Genomic DNA, 25,857 nt, shown 5'->3' with positions numbered 1-25,857 from the left:
TATTACCGTAATAAATGGCTTTTAAAAATAGCACAGATGGAGTCCTCCACTTCAAATGGGGCAATGCCAATGTGAGCAAGGGGCATCATACAAAAAGCAACAAGTCTCATTATTACAAGATGGAGGAATCAGATGTCCACTCTCCCAAATTCTTAACACTGTTGGCACTAGATTTTTAAAGACCATAAATAAGCCCAAAACTACTCGTGAATTTGCTCTGCAAATCAACTGCAAGAAGTGTTCTATTTTGATCCTTCCCTGGAGTCCCATCCTAAATCAAAGTATTACAACTTAATCTTCTAACAAGTTTCCTTTCTAATGAACCTGCAGCCCTACAAGTCTCTTGAGAAATCTGATGTGTGAGTTCATGTTTGCATGTTTTTCCTTATAAACATTGAATTATACATTATTTAAAAAACTTTCCAAGGATTTGTGCCCTATAAGGTGAGTGTTCATCAGCTCCAGGAGACTGGAAAGGTGCCAGTATTAACTGGGCTTTCCTGCCCCTTGCTGCCTCCCAGCCAGAATGTGTTCTCCAGAGCTAAACAGAAATAAACAGAGCAACAAGAGCCTGAGCTCAGACACTGGCCCAGAGTGGCTGGTGAAACAGAGGTTACACAGAGAGACTGCCAGAAATAAAACAGGGAATGAAGGTGCAGAGTTTGGCACCTGAATAAGGAACAGCTCCTGCAGGAGAGCAGAGATAAATATAGAGCAGCAGCTGAAGTCACCAGTGCCTTTCAAAGGGATGTGCTGGAACCTCTGGGGCTCTGTCACAACTCAGAGGGCAAACTGGCTGAGCCCAGCCCTCAGTGCACACAGCTCAGCATTCCAATAAATAAAATCTGGCCAAGGACTTACAAAGGAAAATGCCAGCAAGTGTCCATCTCAACATCATCCTGTTGGAAATGAGCTGACTTTAAAGGCTGGCAATGAATCTACTAAAAAAAACCCAACTCCAAGCCACACCACTAAAAACAACCTGGCAGGAGTGTTGGGCTTGGGTTTTTTACTATGTCCTTTTGGGACATTACTTTTTAAAAGGCACCTTTCAATTCTGTTGAGACAGTACAAATTCTGCTGCAGGAGAGATTACATCAATAACAAACAGTCACAGTGCTGCCTGTGATTTTCCTCAGTCTCCTGGATTATATTCATGTTTTCATTTGCATGTGCAATTAAAGAATCTGCCATAAATACACCTGATTAAACATCAACTGGCAGCACTTGACAGAAGTCAATGTACTTCATCAAATATAGATAAGGATATGAAAGTCTACTTGTGTGCTGGAATGCACTGCTTGGAGCATTAAATAATGTCATGCATGAAATGGTCTGTGCAGGGCTGTGCAGGGGGGGTTAGAGCAGCAGCTGGGTGCTCAGTTCAGGGCCCTGAGCCTCACAGGTGAGGCACAACCCCTCACAGGACACCCCACCTGCCTGAAGGAAGGAGATCTGCTCAAGGTTCAGCTGAGCAACTTGCCTGCTTTTCTTTGGAGATCTCTTGTCCTCTCAGGTAACTTCTCCCACGGGCAGGGTCCATCCAGGCTTCCAACTCCTCTCTAACACAGAGTCCTTCTGAGCACTGCAGCTCAGGGATCTCTGCTTCAGCTCTGGATCTCACCTGCCAACAAGTTCATCCAAAAGCAGATGCTCACTTGTCCACAGCACCCCCTTCTCCACTGCTCTGCTTGCAGGCCTTCTTCCCCAGCAGCAGACTCACCTGCTCCCACCTGAGCCTCTCCTCGGTGCTTTAGAGTCCACAGGCTGCCCTCTCCTCCTTGGTGCCCTTCAAACCTGTTCTCCTGCCATTTCTGTCACTCTGTTCCCCTCATCCTCCCTCCTGATGACCAGACTGTGTCCTGCTGACTGTGTCTCTCCCTGCACACACCATGAAATGCACTACATCAACTTCTTTTCAGCTAGAACAGCAATTTCCTACACGTGCTCCTGTGTTATTGGTACAAAGGCCAGCAAATCTTCTCTCTATTTTTACATTTATCTAATTTATTATCCAAGTGATTAAAGAAACCTCCCACTTGCATTTGGCAGTTCAAGTCCCATTTAAATTTGTGCTTACTACTGGTTTTACAGTATATTTAATCTAAGTTTATCCTAAAAAGGCCAGCCCCATGAACTGCACTGGATTAATGCTGACAGCTCATCATTAGAAAGGAAGATCTTATGTGAAGCTTAAACATTTTCTACTAACCACATCTGAGAAACACTAGCAATATTTGAGGGCAGTTTTTCCACTTGTCTGAAATGAGAAAATGATTACACTTACCAGAAAGAAGAGCAACTAGAAAGCAAAACTTGGTGGTAATTACTGACTCTACCAAGCTGAAGCTGTAGAGGAGCAGCAACAGGGGCAGGCACCAATTAGGCAAAGGTGCACAACTGAAATTCTCTCTGCATTTCTAACAGCGCCTGCAATTAAGTGTTAATTTGCTGTCACCTGCTGCAAAAATGAAAACTCCTGGCACTGTTCAGAGGAAACAGAACAGAGAGTTCTCTTCAGGGAGCAGAGTGGCAGTCACCACCACCAAGGGGGTTTGTGCTGCTAAAGCCTTTTCAGAGGGTGGAGAAGTCAGCCCCTGGTGCCCTGCAGAGGCTCCTCACAGCCCCTCTCCTGCAGCACCAAAGGGGAGCTGGGAAAGCCTCAGAGCAGGGACGTGCTCGAGGACAGGCAGGGGACAGCAGTGCCAACACCCCTGAGGCCACCAGCCCTCAGCTGCTGGCACTGGAGCCCTCCATGGCCTGGGAGGTTTGATGGCAGCTGGGGATGCAGGCTCCAGGGTGGGGCAGTGCCAGGCTGTGGGGCAGTGCCAGGCAGCTGTGGGTCAGTGCCAGGCAGCTGTGGGTCAGCCCTGCTCCTCTGGGGCACAGACACCTCCCAGACTCCAAGGAAACCCTCAGTGCCACCCTTTAGCCATGGCAGCTCCAGCCCAGCTGAGCCTCCACGCTCCCCAGAAAGGCTGCAAGGAACACAGCTGGGGAATGAAGGGCACCTCCTCCACCAGAGCCAAGCACAAGGACCTGAGACAGGAGTACTGTAGCAAGGAGAAAATCCAAGGATAAGGAGAAAGATTTAGCTGTTACTTGGAAAACATTTGGTAAGAAAGCCAAACCTCCATCAGAGCATTTCAGCAAAGCCATCCTGGGCCCCTTCCTTTGTCTTCTGCTGGGGCTCAGAACAATCAGGATGCTGAGGTATTTGTGACATTACCTGAGCCAGACTCTGCACTGCTGCTCTGACCTCTCTATGCCACAGGCCACACAAAACAAATGCAAACCTGACTTCACGATGCCAGCAGCCACTTGAAGAGTGGGCACAGGTCTGTACCCAGGTTTTTATTGTGTCAGGAGAGCTGAACTTGGCCAGCCAGGGTGGAGCAGTGGAACTCACAGCTGCACCAATAACCTCTGCAGGAGGGACTGCTGTGTCGTGGGGAAATGCCAAGTGTGAAAGACAGCTCAACTAAAGACTTGTGTGCAGTAAGTTGGGTCTGTTCTTAAGTTTTCCCTCCCTAAATCAACTTGCAGGAATTATTTAGCACACTTGAAAAATGTGGCAGACAGCTTCAGAGCAGGAAAATCCAAGATGCCTGGAAAGGATTTCTCCTTCTTTCCTTGTTATCTTTGCAGGAGTTCAACACTGTCACTGAAGAGGAAGTACAGCCATGTGCTGGGGACACTCTGCAGTTCAGAACCTCTGCAGGTTTACATGCCTTGCAATCTGAAGGGTTTACCTACATCTCTGTAATCTGTCTTTCAGAGAAAAAAGATCAATCAAACAGCAGCAACAACACCCAGCAAACACCTGCCAATGCTTCCTGAGCACCCCTGCTTGGGAGTACCCCTTTATGTCCTGGAGGACAAGGGCTGCCTTAAAAGATGTGCAAATATTTTGCACTGTCCTACAAAAGCTGGAGCTTTTTAAGCATGTATGCAAAATCCAAGAAGTTGTACACAGCAGGAAAATTCTGTAGATAGACACCAGTGGGCAAAAACCTGAATATGAAACAGTCTGAGCAATGACTTTTCCCCAAGCACTCAGCTACTGCTGAGAAAGCATCCAGTAACTTTATGTAAGTGTTCCATGAAGATTCTGGCCTTCTGCAATCTTGGTCTTCACAGAGGTCTGGGTAAAGCTTCAGTTTCTTTAGCTGTCAGATCAGAACATTTGAAAGAGAACAAGAAGTGGAGACAAATGTACTATCACCAAAAGTGAACAGCTTGTGCAACCAGGAGGGAACAGTAATGCACATTGCTGCACAGTGTGCTCACTGCAGGCTTGGAGGAAAATGCACTGTTGAGAAAATTCCTCAGCTTTGTTCAGAAAGCATCCACAGCCCTGACAGAGCAGGATCCAGAGCAAGGAGAGTGAGGGTAAACACAGCTTGAGGGAGCTCAGGGAGAGCAGACTGAGCTCCTCCTCTGGTCCAGGTAACCCAGGACAGGAGGAGCCTGCCTGACCCTGGAGAACTCTGCTGTTCATTCTGTGCCCTCAGGGCAGCAGCTGCTGATGGGATGAAGAGCAGAAACCGCTGAGTGAGGTGTGGGCTGAGCTAACCCTGGAACTGGAAACCATAGACAATTACCTGTCGGAGCTAATTAGCCCTGAGGTGAGCAGTTCCATGCACAGGCGTGGGGCAGGGATCTCTGCTGCTCCCTGCACACCTGCCTTGGTCCTCCTGTACCTGATTACCCTGGGCAAGGACACAACTCTCCAGCAGCAGCTGGAAATTTACCTGCTCCTGCTTCACAGGCCCAGCCTAAGCCAGGAGAGCACGGAGATCTGCCAGGGTCCCTGGCCAAAGGCACTCTGTGTTTGGGTGCCACAGACATTGCCACTGGTAAAGTCTCTGCAGGAATTCTGATGGGCTGTGCAGCTGAGGAAGGGACAAAGAAAAACCTTCATTATTAATAAAGAACTACATCTCCTGCTTTCAAATGAGGACAGGCTGAAGAACCAAGTCTGATGCTTTCTCAGGAGAGTCATGGGATGGAAAAGTAGCAAGACAAAGGCCTTTCTCCATACAAGGAACACTCTTTGAAGATCTCAGAGTCCTTTAAAGATGAGATGAGGAAAGAATATCAGGGTGACTCATTTGGTCTAAATGTCCTACTTCAGCTATGCTAAGAGCCAGATACTGTCTCCATAGTGAGTATTTACTTGGAGATTAGAACAAAACAGCAAAAGGCACAGATGAAAGACTTCTCTCAAAGAGCACACAGGTAAGGGAAGAGACAGCATTTCTTTTTGGGTTGCCATGACCTGTTCAGGGGTAAGGCCAGGTCCAGTTTGAGAATTAAAAATCATTATCTTGAAATAAAATTTCTACAACTGCTCCTAATGCCATTACTTAGACTCTTCTGATGCAACAGAGAACAAATTTGGCTAACAATGCACTACTCAAAGCTGCTCCTTTGAATTCTACCACCAGAAAAACCCAGTTCAATAACCCACTCCATTATTAGCTACCTTCATTATTGACATTTCATCTTCATTTCCTCCAGCCCCATTATTCTTGGCTCTGAGTCTGGCAAACAGACCAAGGTCTGCAGGCTCCTTCCTGGACTGAGATGTTGTGTGCACACAGAGAAGGATCTCCCCAGACCCTTCCAAAGGTAACAGTTCAGTACCTAGAGCTCAGGTGATTCAGCAGGCAGTGCTACTGCTACTCCTCCTGGTGAGATGTCCAGGTGATGATGATGATGATGATCCTTCTCCTCCCTCTTTATAAGGGGAAACATTACATTTCTCTGCTGCTCAGGACTCCTCTGATGGCTTGCATGTTCCACCATGAGCCATTGTGGCAATAAGGGCCACCTTAACTGCTGAGGGAGTAAGGAAAGAAATCAAACTAAACCATATGAGGGGGTTCTGATCTCATTTGCAGACAAATAAATATTGAGTAAATCTTGGATTTGGTGGAATTACTCTGGATTTGGACTGGCTGAGCCCAAACCTGAGTCAGGCCCAGCCTGTGTTCAGGTAAGCTCATTAAACACCTCCCAGCCCCTGGGACTCTGCTGGGAGCACTCGTGTTTAAAGTTAATCCTGTGCTTGAAGGCTTTGGAGGATCAGGGCAGGAGGGCTCAGCCAGGGGCAGGACTGAGCTGCTCTGCTGGAAGGATGGAGCTCCTGCAGCAGGAGTCACCTCTGCCTCCCAGCCCTGCAACAGGAGCTGCAGGTCACCACTCCAGTCAAAGAGGTTTCTCTTGGGGGGAAAGCACAGTGTGCTTTTATACTGCAGACCTTTATATTATACTGGGGGCAGCTTCAGACCTTTGCCTTCAGGTCTCTGTCCCTCCCTGCAGGCCATCCTTCACTGCAGATATGGTCCCACAGCTGCAGCAACTCCACCTGCACCCAGCCAGGCAGGATTTAAGAGTTTACTTTCATTTAGGACAGGAGAAGGCTTAGGCATTGCTCAGCTGCCTGCTGCCAGTGCAGAGCCTGGGAACGAGGCGAGGGGAGAGCTCCTCGTTCCCCACAGCAGCACCTGAGAGCTCAGGAAGAAGCAGACTCAAGGAGGAGGTTTAGCTGAGGGACAGGGAACCAGGAAGGCATGGAGGGCTGCAGGGCCCAGCACCAGCCACAGCAGACTGCCTGCCTTCCCTGGGAGGGGCAGCCCCAGGACAGACAGCTCTGCTGCAGCAGGAAAGGGTTAATGGCAAGGGCAGACACCAGCTCTGCTCTGCCCTGCAGTGAGGAGACACGGGGACAGCCCTCCTGAAATGTGCTCAGGGCAGCATCCCAGGGCCACCCCCAGCGAGGGGCTCCAGGTGTGAGCCCCAGTGAGGGGCTCCAGGTGTGAGCCCCAGTGAGGGGCTCCAGGTGTGAGCCCCAGTGAGGGGCTCCAGGTGTGAGCCCAGTGAGGGGCTCCAGGTGTGAGCCCCAGTGAGGGGCTCCAGGTGTGAGCCCCAGTGAGGGGCTCCAGGTGTGAGCCCAGTGAGGGGCTCCAGGTGTGAGCCCCAGTGAGGGGCTCCAGGTGTGAGCCCCAGTGAGGGGCTCCAGGTGTGAGCCCAGTGAGGGGCTCCAGGTGTGAGCCCCAGTGAGGGGCTCCAGGGAGCACCTGGAGCAGGGGGCTGGGGGGAAACCTGGGCTCAGGGAGCCAAGCAGAGATGCTGAACCTGCTCTCACTGGTGCTGAACCTGTCACTGCTGTCCCCCTGCCACGGGGCCTCTCTCCATGTCCTGGACACTGTGCCTGCTCCTGGCTCATCTTTGTGATTCCTCACTGGAACACAAAGTCATTTCTAGTTCTGAACAATATGTGAAGTTCAAAAACCTCTCACAATTCCCTGATTCCAATCACGGCTCTCCTCACCCTTCTTTCCTTGTCTCCTCTACAATGCAGCAATGCACCCTTTCACCCTGCACTGCCCTGGTCAAACCAGGGAGCAGGGCTAATTGGGCTGATTGGTGCAGAAGAGGATGGAAGGGCAGGGCCAAGTGACAGTGCTCCCAGCGGTGACACGAGGCTCAGAGCACCCAAGGGACATTCTGCATCCCTGCACGGAGGCTCCACATTGCTGCTGCTGACACAAGTGCCAGTGCACAGGGGGCAGAGGAGGGGGCAGCCTCCACACCACGTGCTTGAACATCCTCTGCCCCACCCCAGCACTGCCTCTGCCCCCCGCTCCACTGCTAGATGGAGATAACAAGCCATTGTCAAGGGCAACCACAGCGCTGCTTGTTTCACATTAGCATCTTTAACATTTTCTATCTAATCAGATTTCCTGTTGGTTGAGGAAAGCTGCCTTTCCTCCTTACCAGCTGCTATCCCAGACTGCCCTCTCCCCATCCCCAATATGAATTTTGCCATGCTTGTCTGCTTTTCTGTGTAAAAAGGTTATGTATGCCTGGAGGGAGACTAAATGTTACCAAAAAAAAAAAAAAATTTGAAAAAGGAAAAAAAAAAAAAAATCCCACATGAAAACAGAACTATGGGCGAGTGTCCAAGACTCTGGACTGTGTGACTGTGACTAACCAATGGCTGTTTTAAAAAACATTTCTCTCATTTTATTTCCTTCCCTGGATGTAATAATACAACTCAAATTAGTTTTCCAGGAGCCTACTCCTTTTTATGTAACCTTGTTTTATACAGATAGCAGCAGCAGCTTATGTTTAAACTATTTAAGAGAACAAATAGCTGCAAGATGTACTTCAGATGGCCCTTCTCCTGCTAGCAGTGTATTCCTGGCTTGAGGGAAGCTACAAAGCCACTCTGTATTTTGCTGCTGCTGCGTGGCTGCAGTTGTAAACAATGCCCAATGCCCACAGGAGCAGCATCCAGGTAAGGATGTCAGCTCTGCTTGTTTTCCTGCCTTGCAGGGAGCCTCGACATTGCAAACTGTGGCATGACTTTGACAACACAGAGCTGGGAAGATGCAGAACAAAGCAGCAGTTCAGCTCTTACCACAGTCCCAGGGCAGCAGGGAGGGCAGCCCCACTGAGCTGCAGCCCAGGCTGGCAGCATCCCCTGCTGGCACGGGGCTCAGGAGGAAACCTCCACATCTGGGGAGATCTCGTGGCTGGGATCCCCATCTCTTCTCCTTCCTCCCACTCCCACCACTGGCTGCAGGCACTGGGCCAGGAACCTTCTCTGTGTCCTCCAGGCTGGCACCAAAGGATGCCCTGGAGCTGCTCTCCTGAGCTGCACTTGGGCACATGCCAAAAGAATAAAGATGATGCTGCAGGCAGGCAAGGAGGTGTGGGGAAATCAGAAACCAAGGCAGGGCAGTTTAGGAAACATGGATCTCATCTTCTCATTCCCTTTTGCTTTAGAAACAGGCCCAGGAGATGAGAAGTGATGGACCACCAGGCTGACACCAGTGTGATGTGGCATTTAAGTCTCCCAGCAAACAGCACAACTCCCCAGACTCCTGGAAAATCTTTTACCTGGTGTCATCCTTCCTGCCTAGGGAGTCCAAATCCTGAAGTGATAAATGAGGCTCCCCAAGCACTACCCCTGTATGAAAGTGGGTAAAGGGTGCAGAGAAATCCATCATCTAAACAAGAGAGCTGCAAAGTGAGAAACATGCAGCCTTTACTCTGTGCTCCCATGCCATTATTCAGCAGATTAAAAAGGCATTTTTATACTCTCTGTGGAGTCTTCCAAGTCTGCAATTTTCCATAAAACTTCCATAATGACATTTCACTTGGAGAACTTTGCTAACAGCTTCCTAAGTTGTCACACTTTCCAGTACCTTCAAAAATGTGTAATTTATGTCACAGGAACAAGTTTAAACATTCCTTTTCCTTTATCCTAACTGAGCTGCTAGCTGCTGGGCTCACACTGGAAGGGATTTCTGCTAGGATTTGTTTCAGCCACTCCGTTAACTTCAATGGACTGTGGCAGGGTTTGCATGGAAAGCACAATTCAGATCACCTCACTCTCAACATTTCTCAAGCTTCATGCCAACAAACCACTGAGGATGGCACACATCAGTCTTTCCGTGGGTCTGGTACCACTTTCCAGGCAATTCACAGATTCTGAAGAAAAAGATAAATGCAGCCCAGGCAACCTGAGCTACAAGAGAGGCTGAAAGGATTCCTGGTCAGATGTTCTCCCTCCCGTGCTAGAGACAACATCTGTCAGAGAAACACACAGAAATCACACCCCAGCAAAGGCTGCCACCCTCTGAACTGCACCCCCAGGAGCTCACAGGTCAGAAACGTGGCCGTGGCTTCTTGTGCCTGTCTGGGAATGCAGCACTCCTGGAGGAGAGGAGGAGGGACACACAAGGAACAGACATTCATCCTGGGCATGGCAATAGAGGATGGCAAACCTTTCCCTGGGAATGGATGAGCACCAGGGCCACGGAGGAAATGCTTTCCTGGGAATGAGCACCAGGGCCATGGAGGAAATGCTTTCCTGGGAATGAGCACCAGTGCCACGGGCCATGGAGGAAATGCTTTCCTGGGAATGGATGAGCACCAGTGCCACGGGCCATGGAGGAAATGCTTTCCTGGGAATGAGCACCAGTGCCACGGGCCATGGAGGAAATGCTTTCCTGGGAATGAGCACCAATGCCACGGGCCATGGAGGAGGGGGTAACACAGCTGCTGCTGGAGCCAGACACTGCAGATTCATGGAGAACCCAAGAAGAGCAGCTCTTGGCTCCCAGGAGCACCAGGGCCACTCTGATGCTCTCAGGTCCTCCCCTGGAGCCTGCACTGGGCCAGCCCTTCCCACGGATGCCACACTCCCCAACGCTGAACCAAAGCCTGTCCCCCGGAGCCTCTGGAGAGAAAAGGCCCAGCACTGCTCTGCTTTCCTTGCTCCTCCTGGGCAGCCTCTGGGTGTGAACTGGTGATTTATTCACTGCAGGGATCAGCCCAGCCAAGAGCCAGTCTTCTGCAGCAGTCCAGCTCCCAGTGCAGGCTGCACTGAAACAAGCCCGAGCTCCTGCTGGAGCACTCACACCCAGCAGCTCAGGGCTGGCAGGGTAGGGCCCAGCTCTTTCATGCTCCTGGCCACGGAATCTTCCTGCTCACCACGTGCTGAGCACCTGGGCAAGCTCAGCTGCCATCATCTTCCTGGAGGAGCTTGTCAGGAACAGCTCTGGGCTCCGAACTGACTCCCAAACAGCACAAACCCTGACAGATGACACGGACTCCACGACGTCTGCTAAGCCAGGAGAGTGCCAGGGATTCACCTGTCCTTCATCTTTCCTGAGTCATGGAATCACAACTTCCAGCAAGTCAGCCCAGGATGGAGAGGACAAATGCACTTCCTTCAAATCCCAGCTTTAACATTCAGTTACATCATCACTGAAACAAGAAACCTCTCCCCAAGCCTTAAACCAGAGTTAGTATTTCTGGTGAGATGATAAATGCTATTTTAATAAAATACTTTTATTTTAAAAGACAGAAATCTTCCAGAGGTGGTACAAAGAACATTCATGCAAAATTTGGAGAATGTAACAGAAGAAAGCAATTGACTGAAATATTTTGGGCTAATAGTGATAGCTCAGGAGCTGATGCCCATCATTACAGAGAGAATAATGCAAGTGATTTGTGATAAGAACTCCAACCTGCTCACTCTGCCATTCCTGCAGACTTGACTGTGGCAAAATCCAGCCCTGAATATTTCATCTTAAAACACTTCTACCAGCAGTAGCATCATTTGTCTTGGCAGATACTGGAGCTTATGCAAAAAGTACAAGGCTTACCACGTGGAATATGAAGCAGTAATGCAAAACACATATAGAACAATAAGAGAAAGTATTAAAAAATAAAATTTAAAATAGCTTAATCTTATGCACACTAGATGAACGAGATATACCTCATTGGCAATTTCATATCAGTAAACACAGCATGAGGAGAGACCATACCTTTGCTTCATCTGAAAAGGAAAACAATCTACTTTTTTTTTTGGTTTTTTTTCTGCTCTGCATGCATTTCATTTCCCAAAATGCAACCAGGCGTGCATTACACACAAAGTTCATCCTGCTTCACCCAGAACAGCTGCCATGAGCATTCTCTAGCACTATGCAGAAGCCTTATGGAGTGCAAGGTGCTGGGGACAAGCCGAATCTGATCTGGGAGCCAGACCGAGAGCAGAGGGCAGCTCCAGGAGTTACTGCAAAGAACCTGGGCTCGGAGCCGTCTGAGGAGCAAGCAGCTTTTGGCAGCCAAAGGAAGGGCAGAGAGTAATGATGGGAGCTGGAACAAACAGAGGTCACTGGAGAGAAAGCAGCGTGGCCTCTGTCCCAGAGTGCTCCTGTGGGGGGCTCAGTCTCAGTGCTCTGGGGGGCACCAGACACTGGCAGGCAAGCAAAGGGACAGTGCACGGCTCCCCCCACACAGCCTGGGACACACAGCACACCGGGACACACACGGAGGGGAACCAAACAAACAGAACATGGACCCAAAGCGCCACAAACCTTCTGGCTCTGTGTTCTCTTTGAGGTGCACTTGCTTCAGTGGGCAGCAGAAGATTTCGTGACACTTAGCACGAAAAGGGGACTCTTTTTTCTTTAATTCCGCAGATTGGATGGAATCTTGCCGTAACATAATGTACTCCTGAGTGCCAGGGGGAGCGTCATCCATAACTGTGTCACCACATAACAAAATAACTCAGGTTAGAGCCCCAGGAAAGCGACCCCGAGAAGCAAATCAACTACAGAACGTCAGGGTGGGGAGAGACAGAGGGCAAGAAAGGTTCACAGGAAGGAAAATAAACTTTAAAGTGTCAAGTATCTTAGTCATGGTGGGAAAAAACATTTACTTTTATAAACAATGCTTCTCATAAACCTCAACACTTATCCCATTTCATGCAGCTTTGATAAACAGCAGAACAACACCCGCTCTGAGGGGCAGCACAGCTCCATCCATCCTGCAGACTAGGGAAAAACAAACCCAACTCTGCTTTTATGGCTGGCACAGGAGTGTCTGCACTGCCACCCTCCACACCTGCAGCTACCAAGGACAGGCCTTTCTCAGGAAATGGAATTACACCCCATTCCTCAGAGCAGGGAAAATCCAGTGACATTTTCAGCAGACAGAAGTGTAGATGTACAAAGAGAAAGCACATTAATCCTTCTGATGGTTGTCTTGTAAAACAGCTAGGAGTTTTAAAAGTTGATCTTATAAATCAAGGCTGCCATTAATAATGCAGTCTGAAATGTTTCTGAATGGGGTCAGATTATTAAATGGCAAAAAGATAAAATATATAGCATAAAGGAAGTTCCAGCTACCTCAATGTATTACATTACCAGAAAGAATTGAAACACTTTTCCACTAGCTAAAAAAATGAAGCCTTAATAACAGAGATAGTGAGATTCCTCAGCTCACAGCTTTAGGCACAGATCATCTCCCATGAACAAAAATTAGCTGCTTTTTCACAAGACAGCCTCCAACCACCAATTTATTTATACTGTAAATATATAAATTGTTATTTATAGTGTAACACAGAGATATAAAACCATACCCAAAACCTAACTTGGATTCCCCAACCCTATGTGAAGAAACAAACATTAAAAAAAACAAATCCAACAATTTCAGCAATGAGAAAAGTAACTACTGACTAGTCTAGCAGTAGTCCAGTCTGAAACATGCACCAGCATGCACTAGGTCAGTTTATTTGGTTCTCAAACTGATGGCCATTAATTCTAACAGTTTAACTGCTTCCTAAATATCTGCCAACACATGGACATCTTAAAAACCATCAGATTTAAAACACGGACCCCCTCAAACAAATATTAGCCCACTGCAGTCTCATGCACTGGATGTCTTCCCCAGGAGGAGTCACATCTGGGTGATAAATTCACCCTGACAGCTGTTCTGCTCACAGTGGGCAGCCACCTTCTCTCAAGACCTCATGAATCCAGCACAGTAACCTTGCCCCTTGGCTGCTGTGCTTCATTAGACCACAGCCAGCCCAGAAACAGCCTAATAATCTATACAGGTGTCATTAAAGGGATGCACCATCAGGGAGGAAAGCACCAGAGGTTTAAAGCAGGTCACAGGAGCACGGGGTCTGGGCTGCCATTTGGTCACCTCGGCAGGGCCAGTTTTGCTCTGGAAGGGCAGGCTGTGCTCAGGAACACACCGAGGGCCCCCAGGGCAGCCCTGGCACAGCAGCCTACAGCCACAGGTGCTGAAGGGTCAGCCCTCCAAACGCCTTGCTTTGTGCAAGCTCAGAGCATGCAGCACCTGCAAAGCAGCACCAGGGCTGGATCCCAGCTGTCAGGATGTGGCAAACAGCTGCTGGCACCACTGGGCAGCTCCCTGGGCCCCCTCAGGCAAGCTGAGGGGCAACCCACAGCAACTGAGAGGGATCTGCTTAGCAGTGAATACAGAATAACTGCACTAACTGTTATGGTTCCTAATCAAAACATCCAGCTTGCTAAATATCACCCTGTGGCACTTTCTTTAGCTCAAATAAAATAATAATTATTACATTAATAAAAATTTGCTGTCAACAAGCCACTAGGAAAAAAATTTCTTCTTCCTGTAAGCTTTACTGAGAGAAAGCAATCTTTAGGATGGCTGCTGGCACCAGGATGTTTTCCCAGATAAATTCAAACATGTTTACTTTATATAAACACACCAGCTAAAGAGTCTGCTGGTTTGTGTCTTTCTTTAATGTCCAACTGCATTTCAGTCCCATCCAGAATTGCCAGAAACCATAACATCAACCCTGTCCATAGGCCTTGGCTCGGGTTCCAGCTGCATCATCTTTGATGTAATTCAGACTTTAATAAAGCTGTAAGGAAATATCTTCCCCCCTGGTTTCACAGAGAGGCTTCTGCCCTGCTAGCTACAGGCTAGAGCAACATAGGGCAAATAAAATCCAGGCAAAACAAACAAATCCTCCTGCTCCTGTTGGGCTATTGTTCTTGCATGTATGACACAACTTAAACAAAAAATTGTACTTCCATGGATCCGTTCACTCCTGAATGAACCTTTCAGCTCATTACCTGAAACACGAATTTTCCTCAGCTCCCTAACTTTTCACAGTGGTTAGTTTTGCATGCTGTGAGCCCCAGGACCCTTACACTTGCAGTAAATTCATTTTTCTGGCATCTTGGAAGGACTGAAGCCGTGTCTGTACACACGAGGTCCTCAAGCTGCAGAGAGCATCAGAGCACCTCTGAAATGCTGCACAAAGGGAAGAAATCCCTTCTCTTTGGCACAGGCCAGGAAAAACCATTCCCCCAGCATGGCTTTGTGGAGTGATGACAGCAGCAGCCAATGCCCCCCCCCGTCACCCCCCAGTGCCACCTCCACACTGTCACCTCCACAGTGTCACCCCCCCCCCGGTGCCACCTCCACACTGTCACCTCCTACTGTCACCCCCCCCAGTATCACCCCCCCAGTGTCACTATCACCCCCAGTGTCACTGTCACCTCCCCAGTGTCATCCCCCAGTGTCACTGTCACCTCCCTGGTGTCACTGTCACCTCCCCAGTGTCACCCCCCAGGGTCACTGTCACCTCCCCACTGTCCCCCCCAGGGTCACTGTCACCCCCCAGGGTCACTGTCCCCCCCAGTGCCACCCCCAGGACACAGACCAGCGATGCTCCCCGAGCACCCCCCTCCTGTGTGCCTCCTGACCCCTCAGGACACTGAGGTCACCCTGAGGTGACCCAGGCCGGGGCTCTTTGGAGCTATCAGCAATTATTCTTTCTTCCTTTCAGGGAAAGCCTTGGGCCAGCAAGCTGCTCTCAGCTCCTTACAGGAACAGGTCTAAAAACCCTCTCTAAAATAACCTGCCCCCAGTGACTGCCATGGTCAGACGTGGGGCATTGAGCTCTGACAACATTTCTGAGACAGCTGATGGAAATCTCTCAGGTCTTTGGGCAGTGAAAATTCTCTTTGCTTCTTTTCATGACTGCTTTGTTTCCCTCCCAGTTGAAGGTGTGGGGTTTTTTTGTCAGCCACCTGCAGGACATCATAAACTCAGAGCACAATAATACTTGCAAGCTAATTGGAAAAAATTTCTATTCTGGGGTTGTGAAACATCAGAACCTCTTAATGACAACACAGCCTATCCAAACCATTTCACATTAAGCTTTGCCAAATCTTGATGAAGTATTCTTACCAAACAGCCTTTCTGGCACTTCTGCATCACCCAGAAATCTTATTTTCAGCTTGCAGCTGTGTGCTCCCAACTTTGAAGCCTGGTTGACTCTGACTTGCAGTTTTCACAATGAACACAGATATTACAGGAAGCACAAGCGGCCAATCCTCTAATTTTTATTCACAGCGAGCCATTTCTGGAGTCCCTCATTTTGCAGCACTCCTTCCTCCCCAGCACACCCCCAACCCCAGGCACCACACCAGCTTATTTCAAACTGGAAGGAACAAAGCAGCAAAAATACCTTGTGAAAGACACAACTTTCTTTGGATGAGTGTTCAGAATGAAAAGCAGGCTCAGAACGAGCTCCCATTGCACCTGGAGCTGCTGAGGACGGGGTGTGACAGCGAGGGCAGCCAGGGACAGCCCAGCTCCTTCCCTCTCCTGGGGAGCAGTGCCTGCTCTTTGCCCTCCACCCAGTTCTGTGAATTTCCTCTCTGGAGCCGCTGCCTGGGCTGGTTTCTGACCTGGCACCAAAGGACAGCTCCGTGGCATGCATGAATGGAGCATGATTTTGAGGGGGGCAGCAAGTGTCTCCAAGAGCTCAGGCACTGGGCAAGCAAGCCCCTCGCCCAGCAGAGAGCTTTCAGGGCCTGAAGCAGTGAGCTCTCCACCAGCTGGTCTCAATCAGGCTGCAGCCACTTATGAGAGGCTTCAGGGGTCTAGCAGCACAAGGCTGTGAGTGCCCATGGCCTGTCCAGTGCCACCACGTCCCACCAGTGCCAGCCCTGCACCAGCAGTGCAGTGTCACCATGGCCTGTCCAGTGTCACCACGTCCCACCAGTGCCACCACGTGCCACCAGTGCCAGCCCTGCACCAGCAGTGCAGTGTCACCATGGCCTGTCCAGTGTCACCACGTCCCACCAGTGCCAGCCCTGCACCACCAGTGCAGTGTCACCATGGCCTGTCCAGTGCCACCATGTCCCACCAGTGCCACCACGTCCCACCAGTGCCAGCCCTGCACCATCACTGCAGGGTCACCATGGCCTGTCCAGTGCCACCACGTCCCACCAGTGCCACCCCTGCACCAGCAGTGCAGTGTCACCATGTCCCATGCAGGGTCACCACGTCCCACCAGTGCAGGGTCACCAGTGTCACTGAGGAACAGCCCCAGTTCCCTGAGGAACAGCCCCAGGGTGCAGAGCCAGCACCTTTCCCTTCCCAGCCATCAGGAGCTCTGGGTGTGCCATGCCACCCGTGCCCACTGTCATTTGAGCTCTGCAGCTCAGCTCACTGCTCTGCTGTGCTTGCCCCTGAATGAAGGAATAAATAAATGAATGAAGGAATGAATAAATGAATGAAGGAATGAATAAATGAAGGAATGAAGGAAGGAATAAAGGAATGAAGGAAGGAATAAAGGAATGAAGGAAGGAATGAATAAATGACTGACTGAATGAATGAATGAACATTTCTTCTCAGCCTGTTCTGAGTGCTCTCCTGCTTTTCCCATCTGCTGAACAAACGCAAGCTGGCTGCTCTCCAAGCAGGTGGGCTGGGGCACAGCAGACAGACAGTAACTCCCAGGGTGCCTCTCCTTTTTGTGGAGCATGTGTTTGGGAAGCAGCAGGCACTGGGAGCACTGGGAGCACACCAGTGCAGAACTGGGGACACTGCGTGGCTCCAGGGGCTGGCTCCAGGGTGGGCACTGCAGAGCAGGACCTGCTTGGCCAGCTGCAGAAGATGAACCCCCAAACTGCACGGCCACCAAGGCTCTGGCCCTTAGGATGAAGCTGTGGCTGCCACAGCAGCTGCTGGAGCAGAGGTTTCTCTTTCTGCTCCAAAGCACCATGGAACACAGGAGGAGATGGACAGCAACTCCAGAGGGAAACAGGAGCCTCACCCCCTGCCTACCATAAACCCCACTCTGACCAGCTCACAGTGAATTTAAAAGTCACTGTGGCAATTTGTGTCACAGTGCACTTACGTTCTCCACTGACAAAGTCTGGGAGAAAAGCAAGGACCGTGGCTGCTTCCAAGAGAACATCCTGGAAGTGTGGGGAAAATCAGGCATGCAGGGGAGAAGGTGCCAGGAGACCTGCTGGAAAGGTCCAGGATGAGTGGGAAGTTTGCAGTTTTTGAGAGCTTTGCACAGATTTAGTTTGCTGCTTATGAAATATTAGAAAACTCTTGTGTATCGTAACTTTAATGAGAATTTAATTATTAATGTAGCCCTATTTGGAGCTAGGAGAATAGTTTCAGATTATAAGGGAAGTAGAGAGAAGTGCCCTTTTTCTTCCTATTTATGGAGCATTATTGTCAACAGTTGGGCTACAGAAAGAGACAAACTTCCCTAGTGCTGGGAAGAAAAAAAAAACAACAAAACAACAAAACAACAAAGAAAGAACTGAAAAAGATCAGAATCCTCTAGGAAAAGCAAAACAAGGAAAAGCAACCTGAAAATGGCAACAAAATCATCAAAGAATAGACTGCATCCCTCCTGGAAGTCTGGAAGGATGAGTGCTGCCTCGGGGAGCAGGAGATGAGCCCCAGCCTGGGAGCCAGCTCAGAGGCTGGCACTGGAGCTGCAGCTCCTGGGCATTCCTCTTGGAAGGAGCAGACAAGAACAGAGCCATTCATAAAGGACCAGTGACACCTCCCAATTATTTGCCCCATTTACTGAGGATTAACAAAGGGAAGGATGAAGAAATCAAGTGTTTTAAAATTCACACTCACTACAGAAAGAGCTGTGCAGAGAAATGGCCTCAGAGGAAATTTTTCAAAGCGAAGCACAGAAAACTCATCAGCAGAAGCCAAAAGCCAGGGTGTGCCATGGAGAGGTGCAGGGAGTGCTCTCACAGCCCTGGGAACAGCAGAACCCTGGACCCTGCTGGGCCTCAGCACCCACCCAAAGGGGCAAAGAGCTCTGACCAGAGCTAGGCACACAGAGGCTGAGCAGCAGAGAAGTTCTTTCAGAAACAAACAAACAAACAAAAAATTGACCTGAAATTAACATTGCTCTTCGTTTTGAAGTCGGAAATTGTTTTAACAGGTTAAAGATTAGGTTTAGGCAGATAGGCACCCTATATACAAACACATGTACACAAACCAGTTCAATTTCAGTAAAAGAGTCAAATGAAAGGCTGCAATACTGTCTCACACTGATTTCTTAGACTAAGCTTTAGTTAAGCTGAATTCCCAACACGGGTGGTGATTTTGCACAAATCACTTGATGCACACCCCAAAAATTTACCCAGCGAGTTACACCACCTGGACAAACCCCACTCAGCTGTAAGCTCAGTGGAGCCATTCCACAACCAGGAGAAGGCTCTGCCTACCCTGTCACTTCTGCTCCCAGGGTGCCTCCTACTGCAGCAGCCCCTGCTGGAGCAGCCCTCCCAGCCCTCCCAGCCCAGCTGCCCGGGCTGAGATGGAATAACCCACCCCAGCACCTGACAGCCAGCAGCTCTTTCCCCCGTCTGGCCCATGCAGTTATTCCACCCCCTTGAACAAACACCGACTGAGGAACAGCCCCCACCACCCCCATGCCCCCTCCCCTGAAATAAACGCACTGCGTTTCAGAAGCCTGCACTTGACACAGTTTCAGAAACTACTTGAGAGCGTTTTTCCCCTCTCTCCACTCACCTAGAGCCTCTCAGGCACTGCAGAAAGCCACGTGTAATTCTGCCATCAGTGTAACTCAGGGCAGCTACAACACGCTGCAGACGCAGAGAACGTTTTGCTTTTCACTGCTCATCAGTTTAATCAGCAACAAGACCAATTAGCAGAAGACCAAACAGCCTGTTTTCCTGTTACTGCCCAGCCTGATGATCACTTGGAGAGTCCAAGGAGATGTTCTGTACACTGAGATCCTCCTCAGCTTCCCTACAACTTTCTTTAGTTCACTGCCATGGCACTCCTGCACACTGCCCAGCACCTCTGCTCTGTGCTAGCAGCCCAAGCACACCACAACTACAATCATTTTCACACAGCAGGGCTGAAATGACATTATTATTTCACTGTAGGTGCTGCCTTTCAGTTCCCTGAGACAGCTGCTGGATGCTGTGAAGGCAGGGCGAGAGGGGAGCCAGCAGCAGGTCCCACAGGGCAGGGCTGGCCCCCTGGCTGGGAGCAGCCCAGGGGCAGCAGAGCTGGGCTGCCAGGAGCAGGGAGGAGTCCACTGCCCACTGCTCCTCAGCAGACAGCAGCCTGCAGCAGGAGCTGCAGCAGCCTTCACCTCTGCGAGCACAAAGCCACAGCTCCAGCCTCTGCCAGGGGGATGTCCTGGCAGCCTCCTGCCCCTGCCTGGGAAGAGGTGAGCAGGACCTGCTGGGCCCTCAGAAGGGCCCAGCCCAGCCAGCCCAGGTGCCCACCCCGCTGGGGACAGCAGCCAGGTGTGCCTGCAGAGCTGGCAGCAGCTCCTGTGCCCCACTGCTCCTGCCAGCCCTGCCCAGCACCCGCTCGGGTCAGCGAGAGGTGCCCGGGCAGGGAGGGGCACCAGGGGCACCAGGGGCACCGGGGGAGCAGGGGGACCAGGGGCACCAGGGGAGCTGGGGCACCAGGGGCACCAAGGGCACTGGGGGAGCCGGGGCACCAGGGGCATCAGGGGAGCAGGGGCACCAGGGGCACCAGGGGCACTGGGGGAGCAGGGGGAGCAGGGGGAGCAGGGGCACCAGGGGCACTGGGGGAGCAGGGGGAGCAGGGGGAGCAGGGGCACCAGGGGCACTGGGGGAGCAGGGGGAGCAGGGGGAGCAGGGGCACCAGGGGCACCAGGGGCACCAGGGGCACCGGGGGAGCCGGGGGAGCCAGAGGAGCAGGGGGAGCAGGGGGAGCTGGGGAGAAGGGGGACCAGGGGCACCAGGGGAGCAGGGGGAGCAGGGGCACCAGGGGCACCAGGGGCATCAGGGGAGCAGGGGCACCAGGGGCACTGGGGGAGCAGGGGGAGCAGGGGAAGCAGGGGGAGCTGGGGCACCAGGGGCACCAGGGGAGCTGGCACAGGTGCAGCTCAGAGCCCTGACAGTGATGGCTGTGGGCACAGAGGTGGCTGTGCTCACACCTGGGCTCACACCTGGGCTCCACGCTGCTGGCACTCTGCAGCCTGACCCAAGAGGGTTTCAAGGCTGTGGGTTTGCAGAAAAGAGTTAAACCCCAAGACTGTGCTCAGTCAAAGCAGAACTAGCTCAGCTGGGTGGCTCTGGCCCAGCACATCATGGTCTGCTCACACAGCCCAGCCAAGGCCAGCTGGGCAGTCACTCCTGACTGACACGCTGTCACCGAGGGGAAGGACACGGTGACAAGGGCACGGAACAGAAATGAAACGCAGATTTTTACAAACCAGCACACATTTCCACACAACTTGCCATGAAATTCAGATGTTTGTACAGGTGACCTCCATGCCTGGGTGGCTGCCACAGCCACCAGCCACTGCCAGCTGTGGGAGACACGCGGAGCCTGCCCCAGGAGCTCCTGCTGCTACTCAAACACGCACACAAACACCCCAGATGCAATGCACTACTTGGAATTAACTTCTCCAGAAATCCAAAGGCAAAAGGATCAAATAAGGTTGTTGTGTTAGAGCAGAAGGAACAGTGGAGGTTATTGCCTTTGTGTATTTTTATACTACATTGCATAACGGGCTCGCATTGATGTTCAGCACCGTAAATGACACAGAAAACAACCCAAGGCAGCAAGCACAGCAGAGCTCTAAGAAAAAAACCCTCACATTTCACATTCCAGTGCATGAAGCTGCAGTCCTCTAGCTTACAACAGTCTATCAAAGTTACCAAAGACAAATGTGTGTCTTAGAAAAAAGACATGGTTTCAACACTGAGCTAGAAATTAGCTTCTGGTTTTTAGGAGGTAGTAAGTGGTCTTTATTCTACTACCAGAAAAAGCCACTCTGCTCAACTAAGGACACTGCATGCTGCAGAGTGTAGCTGGGGAGCTGCCTTGGATACCACACTCGCTTTTGTACTGCTTTGAAATCATCCATATCAGAGAAAAGTCCCTATTTTCTGTCATTACTGTGTTTATGCCTACTGGGACTCTAAATACCTCCAAAGAAATAAAACCATTTATTCTGAAAGTTGATTGAGAAACTCTAAAACACTGGAAGGATGCTGCTGCTGTAAATGCCTGAAATGTGTGGATTCCCACCAACTCCAGTTAAACAAAAAAATATCAAGAAAAGCTTCAGAGCAATTTGCAGCACCTGAATATTTGGCCCAAACGACTCTCAAAACAAGTGCTGGGGTGCACAGGGCCTGCAAACCCTGGCTCCTGAGCCCTGCACTGCTGGGCAGCTCCAGTTTGCAATCTGTGCTCTCAGCACCACCTGCACCATTCCCAGTCACCAGGGCCAGAGTCCTTGCACTGCTCTGTACACCACAGAAGCACTCACAGTGTTTTTAACACTAGCCCCCACAACTTGCACCTGAAGTGACTGCAGGAAAACAATAAATGATTTTTTAACAGCTTCTCAAAGAATTCATTTAAGGAACGAGGTCTTTGCAGGTTGCAAACAAATCCACCTTTCCTCTTACCTTTAAATCTACAAATCTGGAACCTCCATTCCACCCATGCACTCTGCTCCCGAACTGAAATTCTAAAGAGCATTTCACACAATGTTATTAGCATTTTAGTCTTTATCTATTAATGTCACAAGGGACACACAACTGCCAGAGCTCTGTGCTGCTATTGCATGCCCCTGCCTGCTGCAGGCCCTGGAGAAGGGGACACGAGCTGCAGGTGCAGGGTGCCACCCCCGCCCCAGAGCTGCCCTACCTGCTCGGAGCTCCGTGCCCAGCCTGGAGAAGCCTCTGTGGGAGAAGGAGCAGCACCTCTGAGCTGCTCTGCTGTCCTGAGCGGTGTGCAGATGTGGGATGGAGCTGTCCCTGCCTGGGGCTGCTAACCCTGGCCACCAGGGATGACTCACTGTCACTCTCACACACATTAAAGGCTTCTGCCCATTCTCTGACTGGGGCTACTGCTGCAATTGTTGTGTCCCACAGCGAGGGCTGGCACAGGCTGGGCTCAGCCCTGCAGCCCTGCCAGCTCAGGCTGCTCAGCCCCTGCCCCTGCCCTGCACAACTCTCCTCTGCTCAGGCTGCTTGTGTCTGGGGCTCAGCCCCTGCCCCTGCCCTGCACAACTCTCCTCTGCTCAGGCTGCTTGTGTCTGGGGCTCAGCCCCTGCCCCTGCCCTGCACAACTCTCCTCTGCTCAGCCCCTGCCCCAGCCCTGCACAACTCTCCTCTGCTCAGCCCCTGCCCAGCACAACTCTCCTCTCCCACCAGGTGAGACAACAGAAGGGAGCTTTCCTTGGCCATATCTGACATTCCAGCCCTGAAGCTTCTCTCCAGGAATGCTTTGCATGTCACATATTAATGGATTCTGAGGAACAGCTTTAGCTGCACATCATGTCTAGACAAAGTGCCCTGCTGTGGGCAGTGGCCTGGAAGGGCACTGGGAGCAGCTGTGGGTGAACACAACACAAACGGTGCTGCTGACACCTGCATGCATACTGTACCTCACTAGCTGCTCTCCAGGAGGTGACAATAATGGCATTTCACTGAAGTTTTGGGCAGACAGAGGCCAAAGCTCAGGCTGGCCAGAGAACCAGGAAGAAGCCATGCTGTCCCCAGCCTGGACATCAGGAAGAATTTCTTCCCTGGAATGACCCTCGGTGAGGGGGCTCCCCCAGGGTGGTGGTGGGACTCCATCACCCTGGAGGTGTTTTCCACCTTTAGTGACTCCATCACTGCATGAGAGGCTGTGGCTGTCCCTGGACCCCTGGCAGTGCCAAGGCCAGGCTGGACAGGGCTGGGAGCACCCTGGGATAGGGGAGGGTGTCCCTGCCATGGCAGGGGTGGGACAAGGTGACCTTTAGGGTTTCTTTCAACCCAAACCACTCTGATTTTATGTGCATCACTCAACACCCAGAAAAAAATGAAACAGTCAGAAGACTAGAGGGGGAGTAGATAAAGTTCCACAGAAGATTTTGATGGAACAACGTGAGCAGGCTGTCTGCAGAGCCCAGGTGTGCTCAGCAGTGTCCATCCACACCCTGGCTGCTCTCTGATACACAGCTGCACCCAAAGCTGGCCAAAACTGCTGCACACCACAGGATCCCTGCAGAAAAGTGACAGCACAAAAGCACCACAGCTGCAAAGCCACAGGAGAGTGATGCTGGGAGCAGAGAAGAGGTGGTAAAGTCTTCCCAGCCCACCAGAGAGTCTCCACCACCTCCGAGCAGCCAGCAGGGTTTGCCTGCCCTTGGCTGTCACCTGTGAGGTGAGCACTGCACCTCGATGGAGAACTGCAGCACTGCCTCCCTTCACTGGGAAGAGCTGCCTGAAGTGAGAGCATTTAACTCCCTTTCTGTGCTTCATTATGCTCCAACACGCTGCGGTGCCATTACAGCTTTAAATATTTACTTGACATTATCTTGCATCTGGCAAATGAATTCTGATACTCCCCAGCAAGTCCCATGCAGGATTAAGTTCTCCACTGGTCTTTGCACAGTAACAGATCCCATTTTATTTCACCACTGCAATTCTCTCCAAATCAGGTCTGCAAAGTCCAAGAAGTTTTCCAACAATTCTGTTAAGCCAGATGAGATTTGCAGGCACCAGACTAATTTCTAAGTTCCTGCAGCAGTTAAGGCTCTTCCTGCCTCCTCCTCATTTTCTGTGCTGCTCAGAGGCACACAAAGACTGCCTGTCACTCTGTTAGTGCTGCCAATCCATGGGCACCTTCTCCCTTACTCTCTTATTGTTAATTAACTCTTTCATGCTGTAAATTCCCTATTTCAGACAAGGTGCTGTTGTCACAATAGCCCTGTAAGTGAATTATTATAACTAGATACTATTCATAAGTAACTATTTATAAATAACACATTAAAGGCTTAAAGTACATTGGGACAAACCCAACTCAGCCCTGCCCATCCCAGGACAAACCCAAGCCAGCCCTGCCCATCCCAGGACAAACCCAACCCTGCCCCATCCCAGGACAAACCCAAGCCAGCCCCATCCCAGGACAAACCCAAGCCAGCCCTGCCCATCCCAGGACAAACCCAAGCTAGCCCTATCCCAGGACAAACCCAAGCCAGCCCTATCCCAGGACAAACCCAAGCCAGCCCTGCCCACCCCGGGCTCCGCTGGCTCTGCAGAGCCCCAGGAGAGCAGCAGGGCTCCAGCCTGATCTCAGAGCCCGTGCAAGGACACCTGGCTCTACAAAGGGAGCAGCTGACCAGCACAAAGGGCTGCACAACCTCCCCCCTCCCAGGGACTCCACTCAGATGCTCCAGCACAAAGTCAAGGAACACTCTGAGTGTTTCTGTCACCTTGCTGTGCCCCTGAGGCTCACGCTGCAGGCAGGCTGCTGTGCCCACATTCCTACAGCACTGCTCCAACTGCTCTCCAGATGCCACTTTCCCCTTTATTTCCCATGAAGGTACCCAGCCAACAACAAAACGGGGAGTGGGAGCTGCCCAGGAACAATTCTGTCAGTTTCTAGAGAAGTGAAGACTCCAAAGAACACTTCTTCTCTCACACTGTAATAACCAGGCAAGCCCCAGGCTGCTGTCAGTGAACCAGGGGAAATGTGAGCCCAGTTCTCCTGAGAGGGCTCAGGGGAAATGTGACCCCATTTCTCCTGAGAGGGCTCAGGGGAAATGTGACCCCATTTCTCCTGAGAGGGCCCGAGGAGCTGCTCCCCCAGCTGAGCACAGAGCCCCTCTCTGCTGGCACCCCCGTCCCAGGGCAAGCACAGGGAGCTGTCCCAGCACAGACTGCAGGACACCCACACCTCCTCCACACCTGAACCAGCCAGAGCTGAGCTTTGTTTCTGGCTCACTGCTCCTCACAGGGCTATGAGGAGCTGCTCAGATAAGGCTTCTGCAGGCTACCCAAGGCTAAATCACCTAAGTGCACACCTCCAGCTCACAGCACTTCATTGCTGCTGCTGCTGGCATATGGAGAGCTTAGATGAAAACAAGCAAATACTGGGTAAAAACATTCCAGAAAAAGCTGAATACTTATGGCTTGTACCCAGAAACCTGAGTGGCAAGTGGATGCTTCAGGTAGAGATAAAAGGAGTGCCAGAAGAGTAACTTTTATCTATACAGTCTACATTTAATGACTGCATGAACATTTGCAGTTGATTAGGGCCAGCCTAAGTGCTCTGTTGTTCCTTTGTTCCATTTCTGAAGGGTTTGGACTTTATTTATTATTTTTCTTCTTCTTTTTTTCTTCCTCTCCACCCCAATAACTGCAACTAAATATAATTTTTGGCTTTTAAAGACCTATTTCCATTTATAGAATC

General features: G+C 50.9%; 1 protein-coding gene across 5 annotated transcripts in view; it reads right to left on the bottom strand.

Annotated features, from left to right (window-relative positions):
* FGF13 (fibroblast growth factor 13) overlaps positions 1-25,857 on the bottom strand; it is a 195,266-nt gene that overhangs the window by 73,037 nt on the left and 96,372 nt on the right. For 3 of the 5 annotated variants that reach the window (XM_059859070.1, XM_059859067.1, XM_059859073.1), the window contains one exon: positions 11,904-12,071. The exons of the other annotated variants lie outside the window; for them this stretch is intronic. In XM_059859070.1, the coding sequence (XP_059715053.1) occupies positions 11,904-12,071 (168 nt within the window). The remainder of the gene's footprint in view (positions 1-11,903; positions 12,072-25,857) is intronic. 5 annotated transcript variants of the gene reach the window in all.

The sequence above is a fragment of the Haemorhous mexicanus genome, chromosome 14 (assembly GCF_027477595.1).
Source record: "Haemorhous mexicanus isolate bHaeMex1 chromosome 14, bHaeMex1.pri, whole genome shotgun sequence".
Classification (NCBI taxonomy): domain Eukaryota; kingdom Metazoa; phylum Chordata; class Aves; order Passeriformes; family Fringillidae; genus Haemorhous; species Haemorhous mexicanus.
Note: the sequence above shows the minus strand (reverse complement) of the source record. Positions and strands in the feature narration are given on the sequence as shown.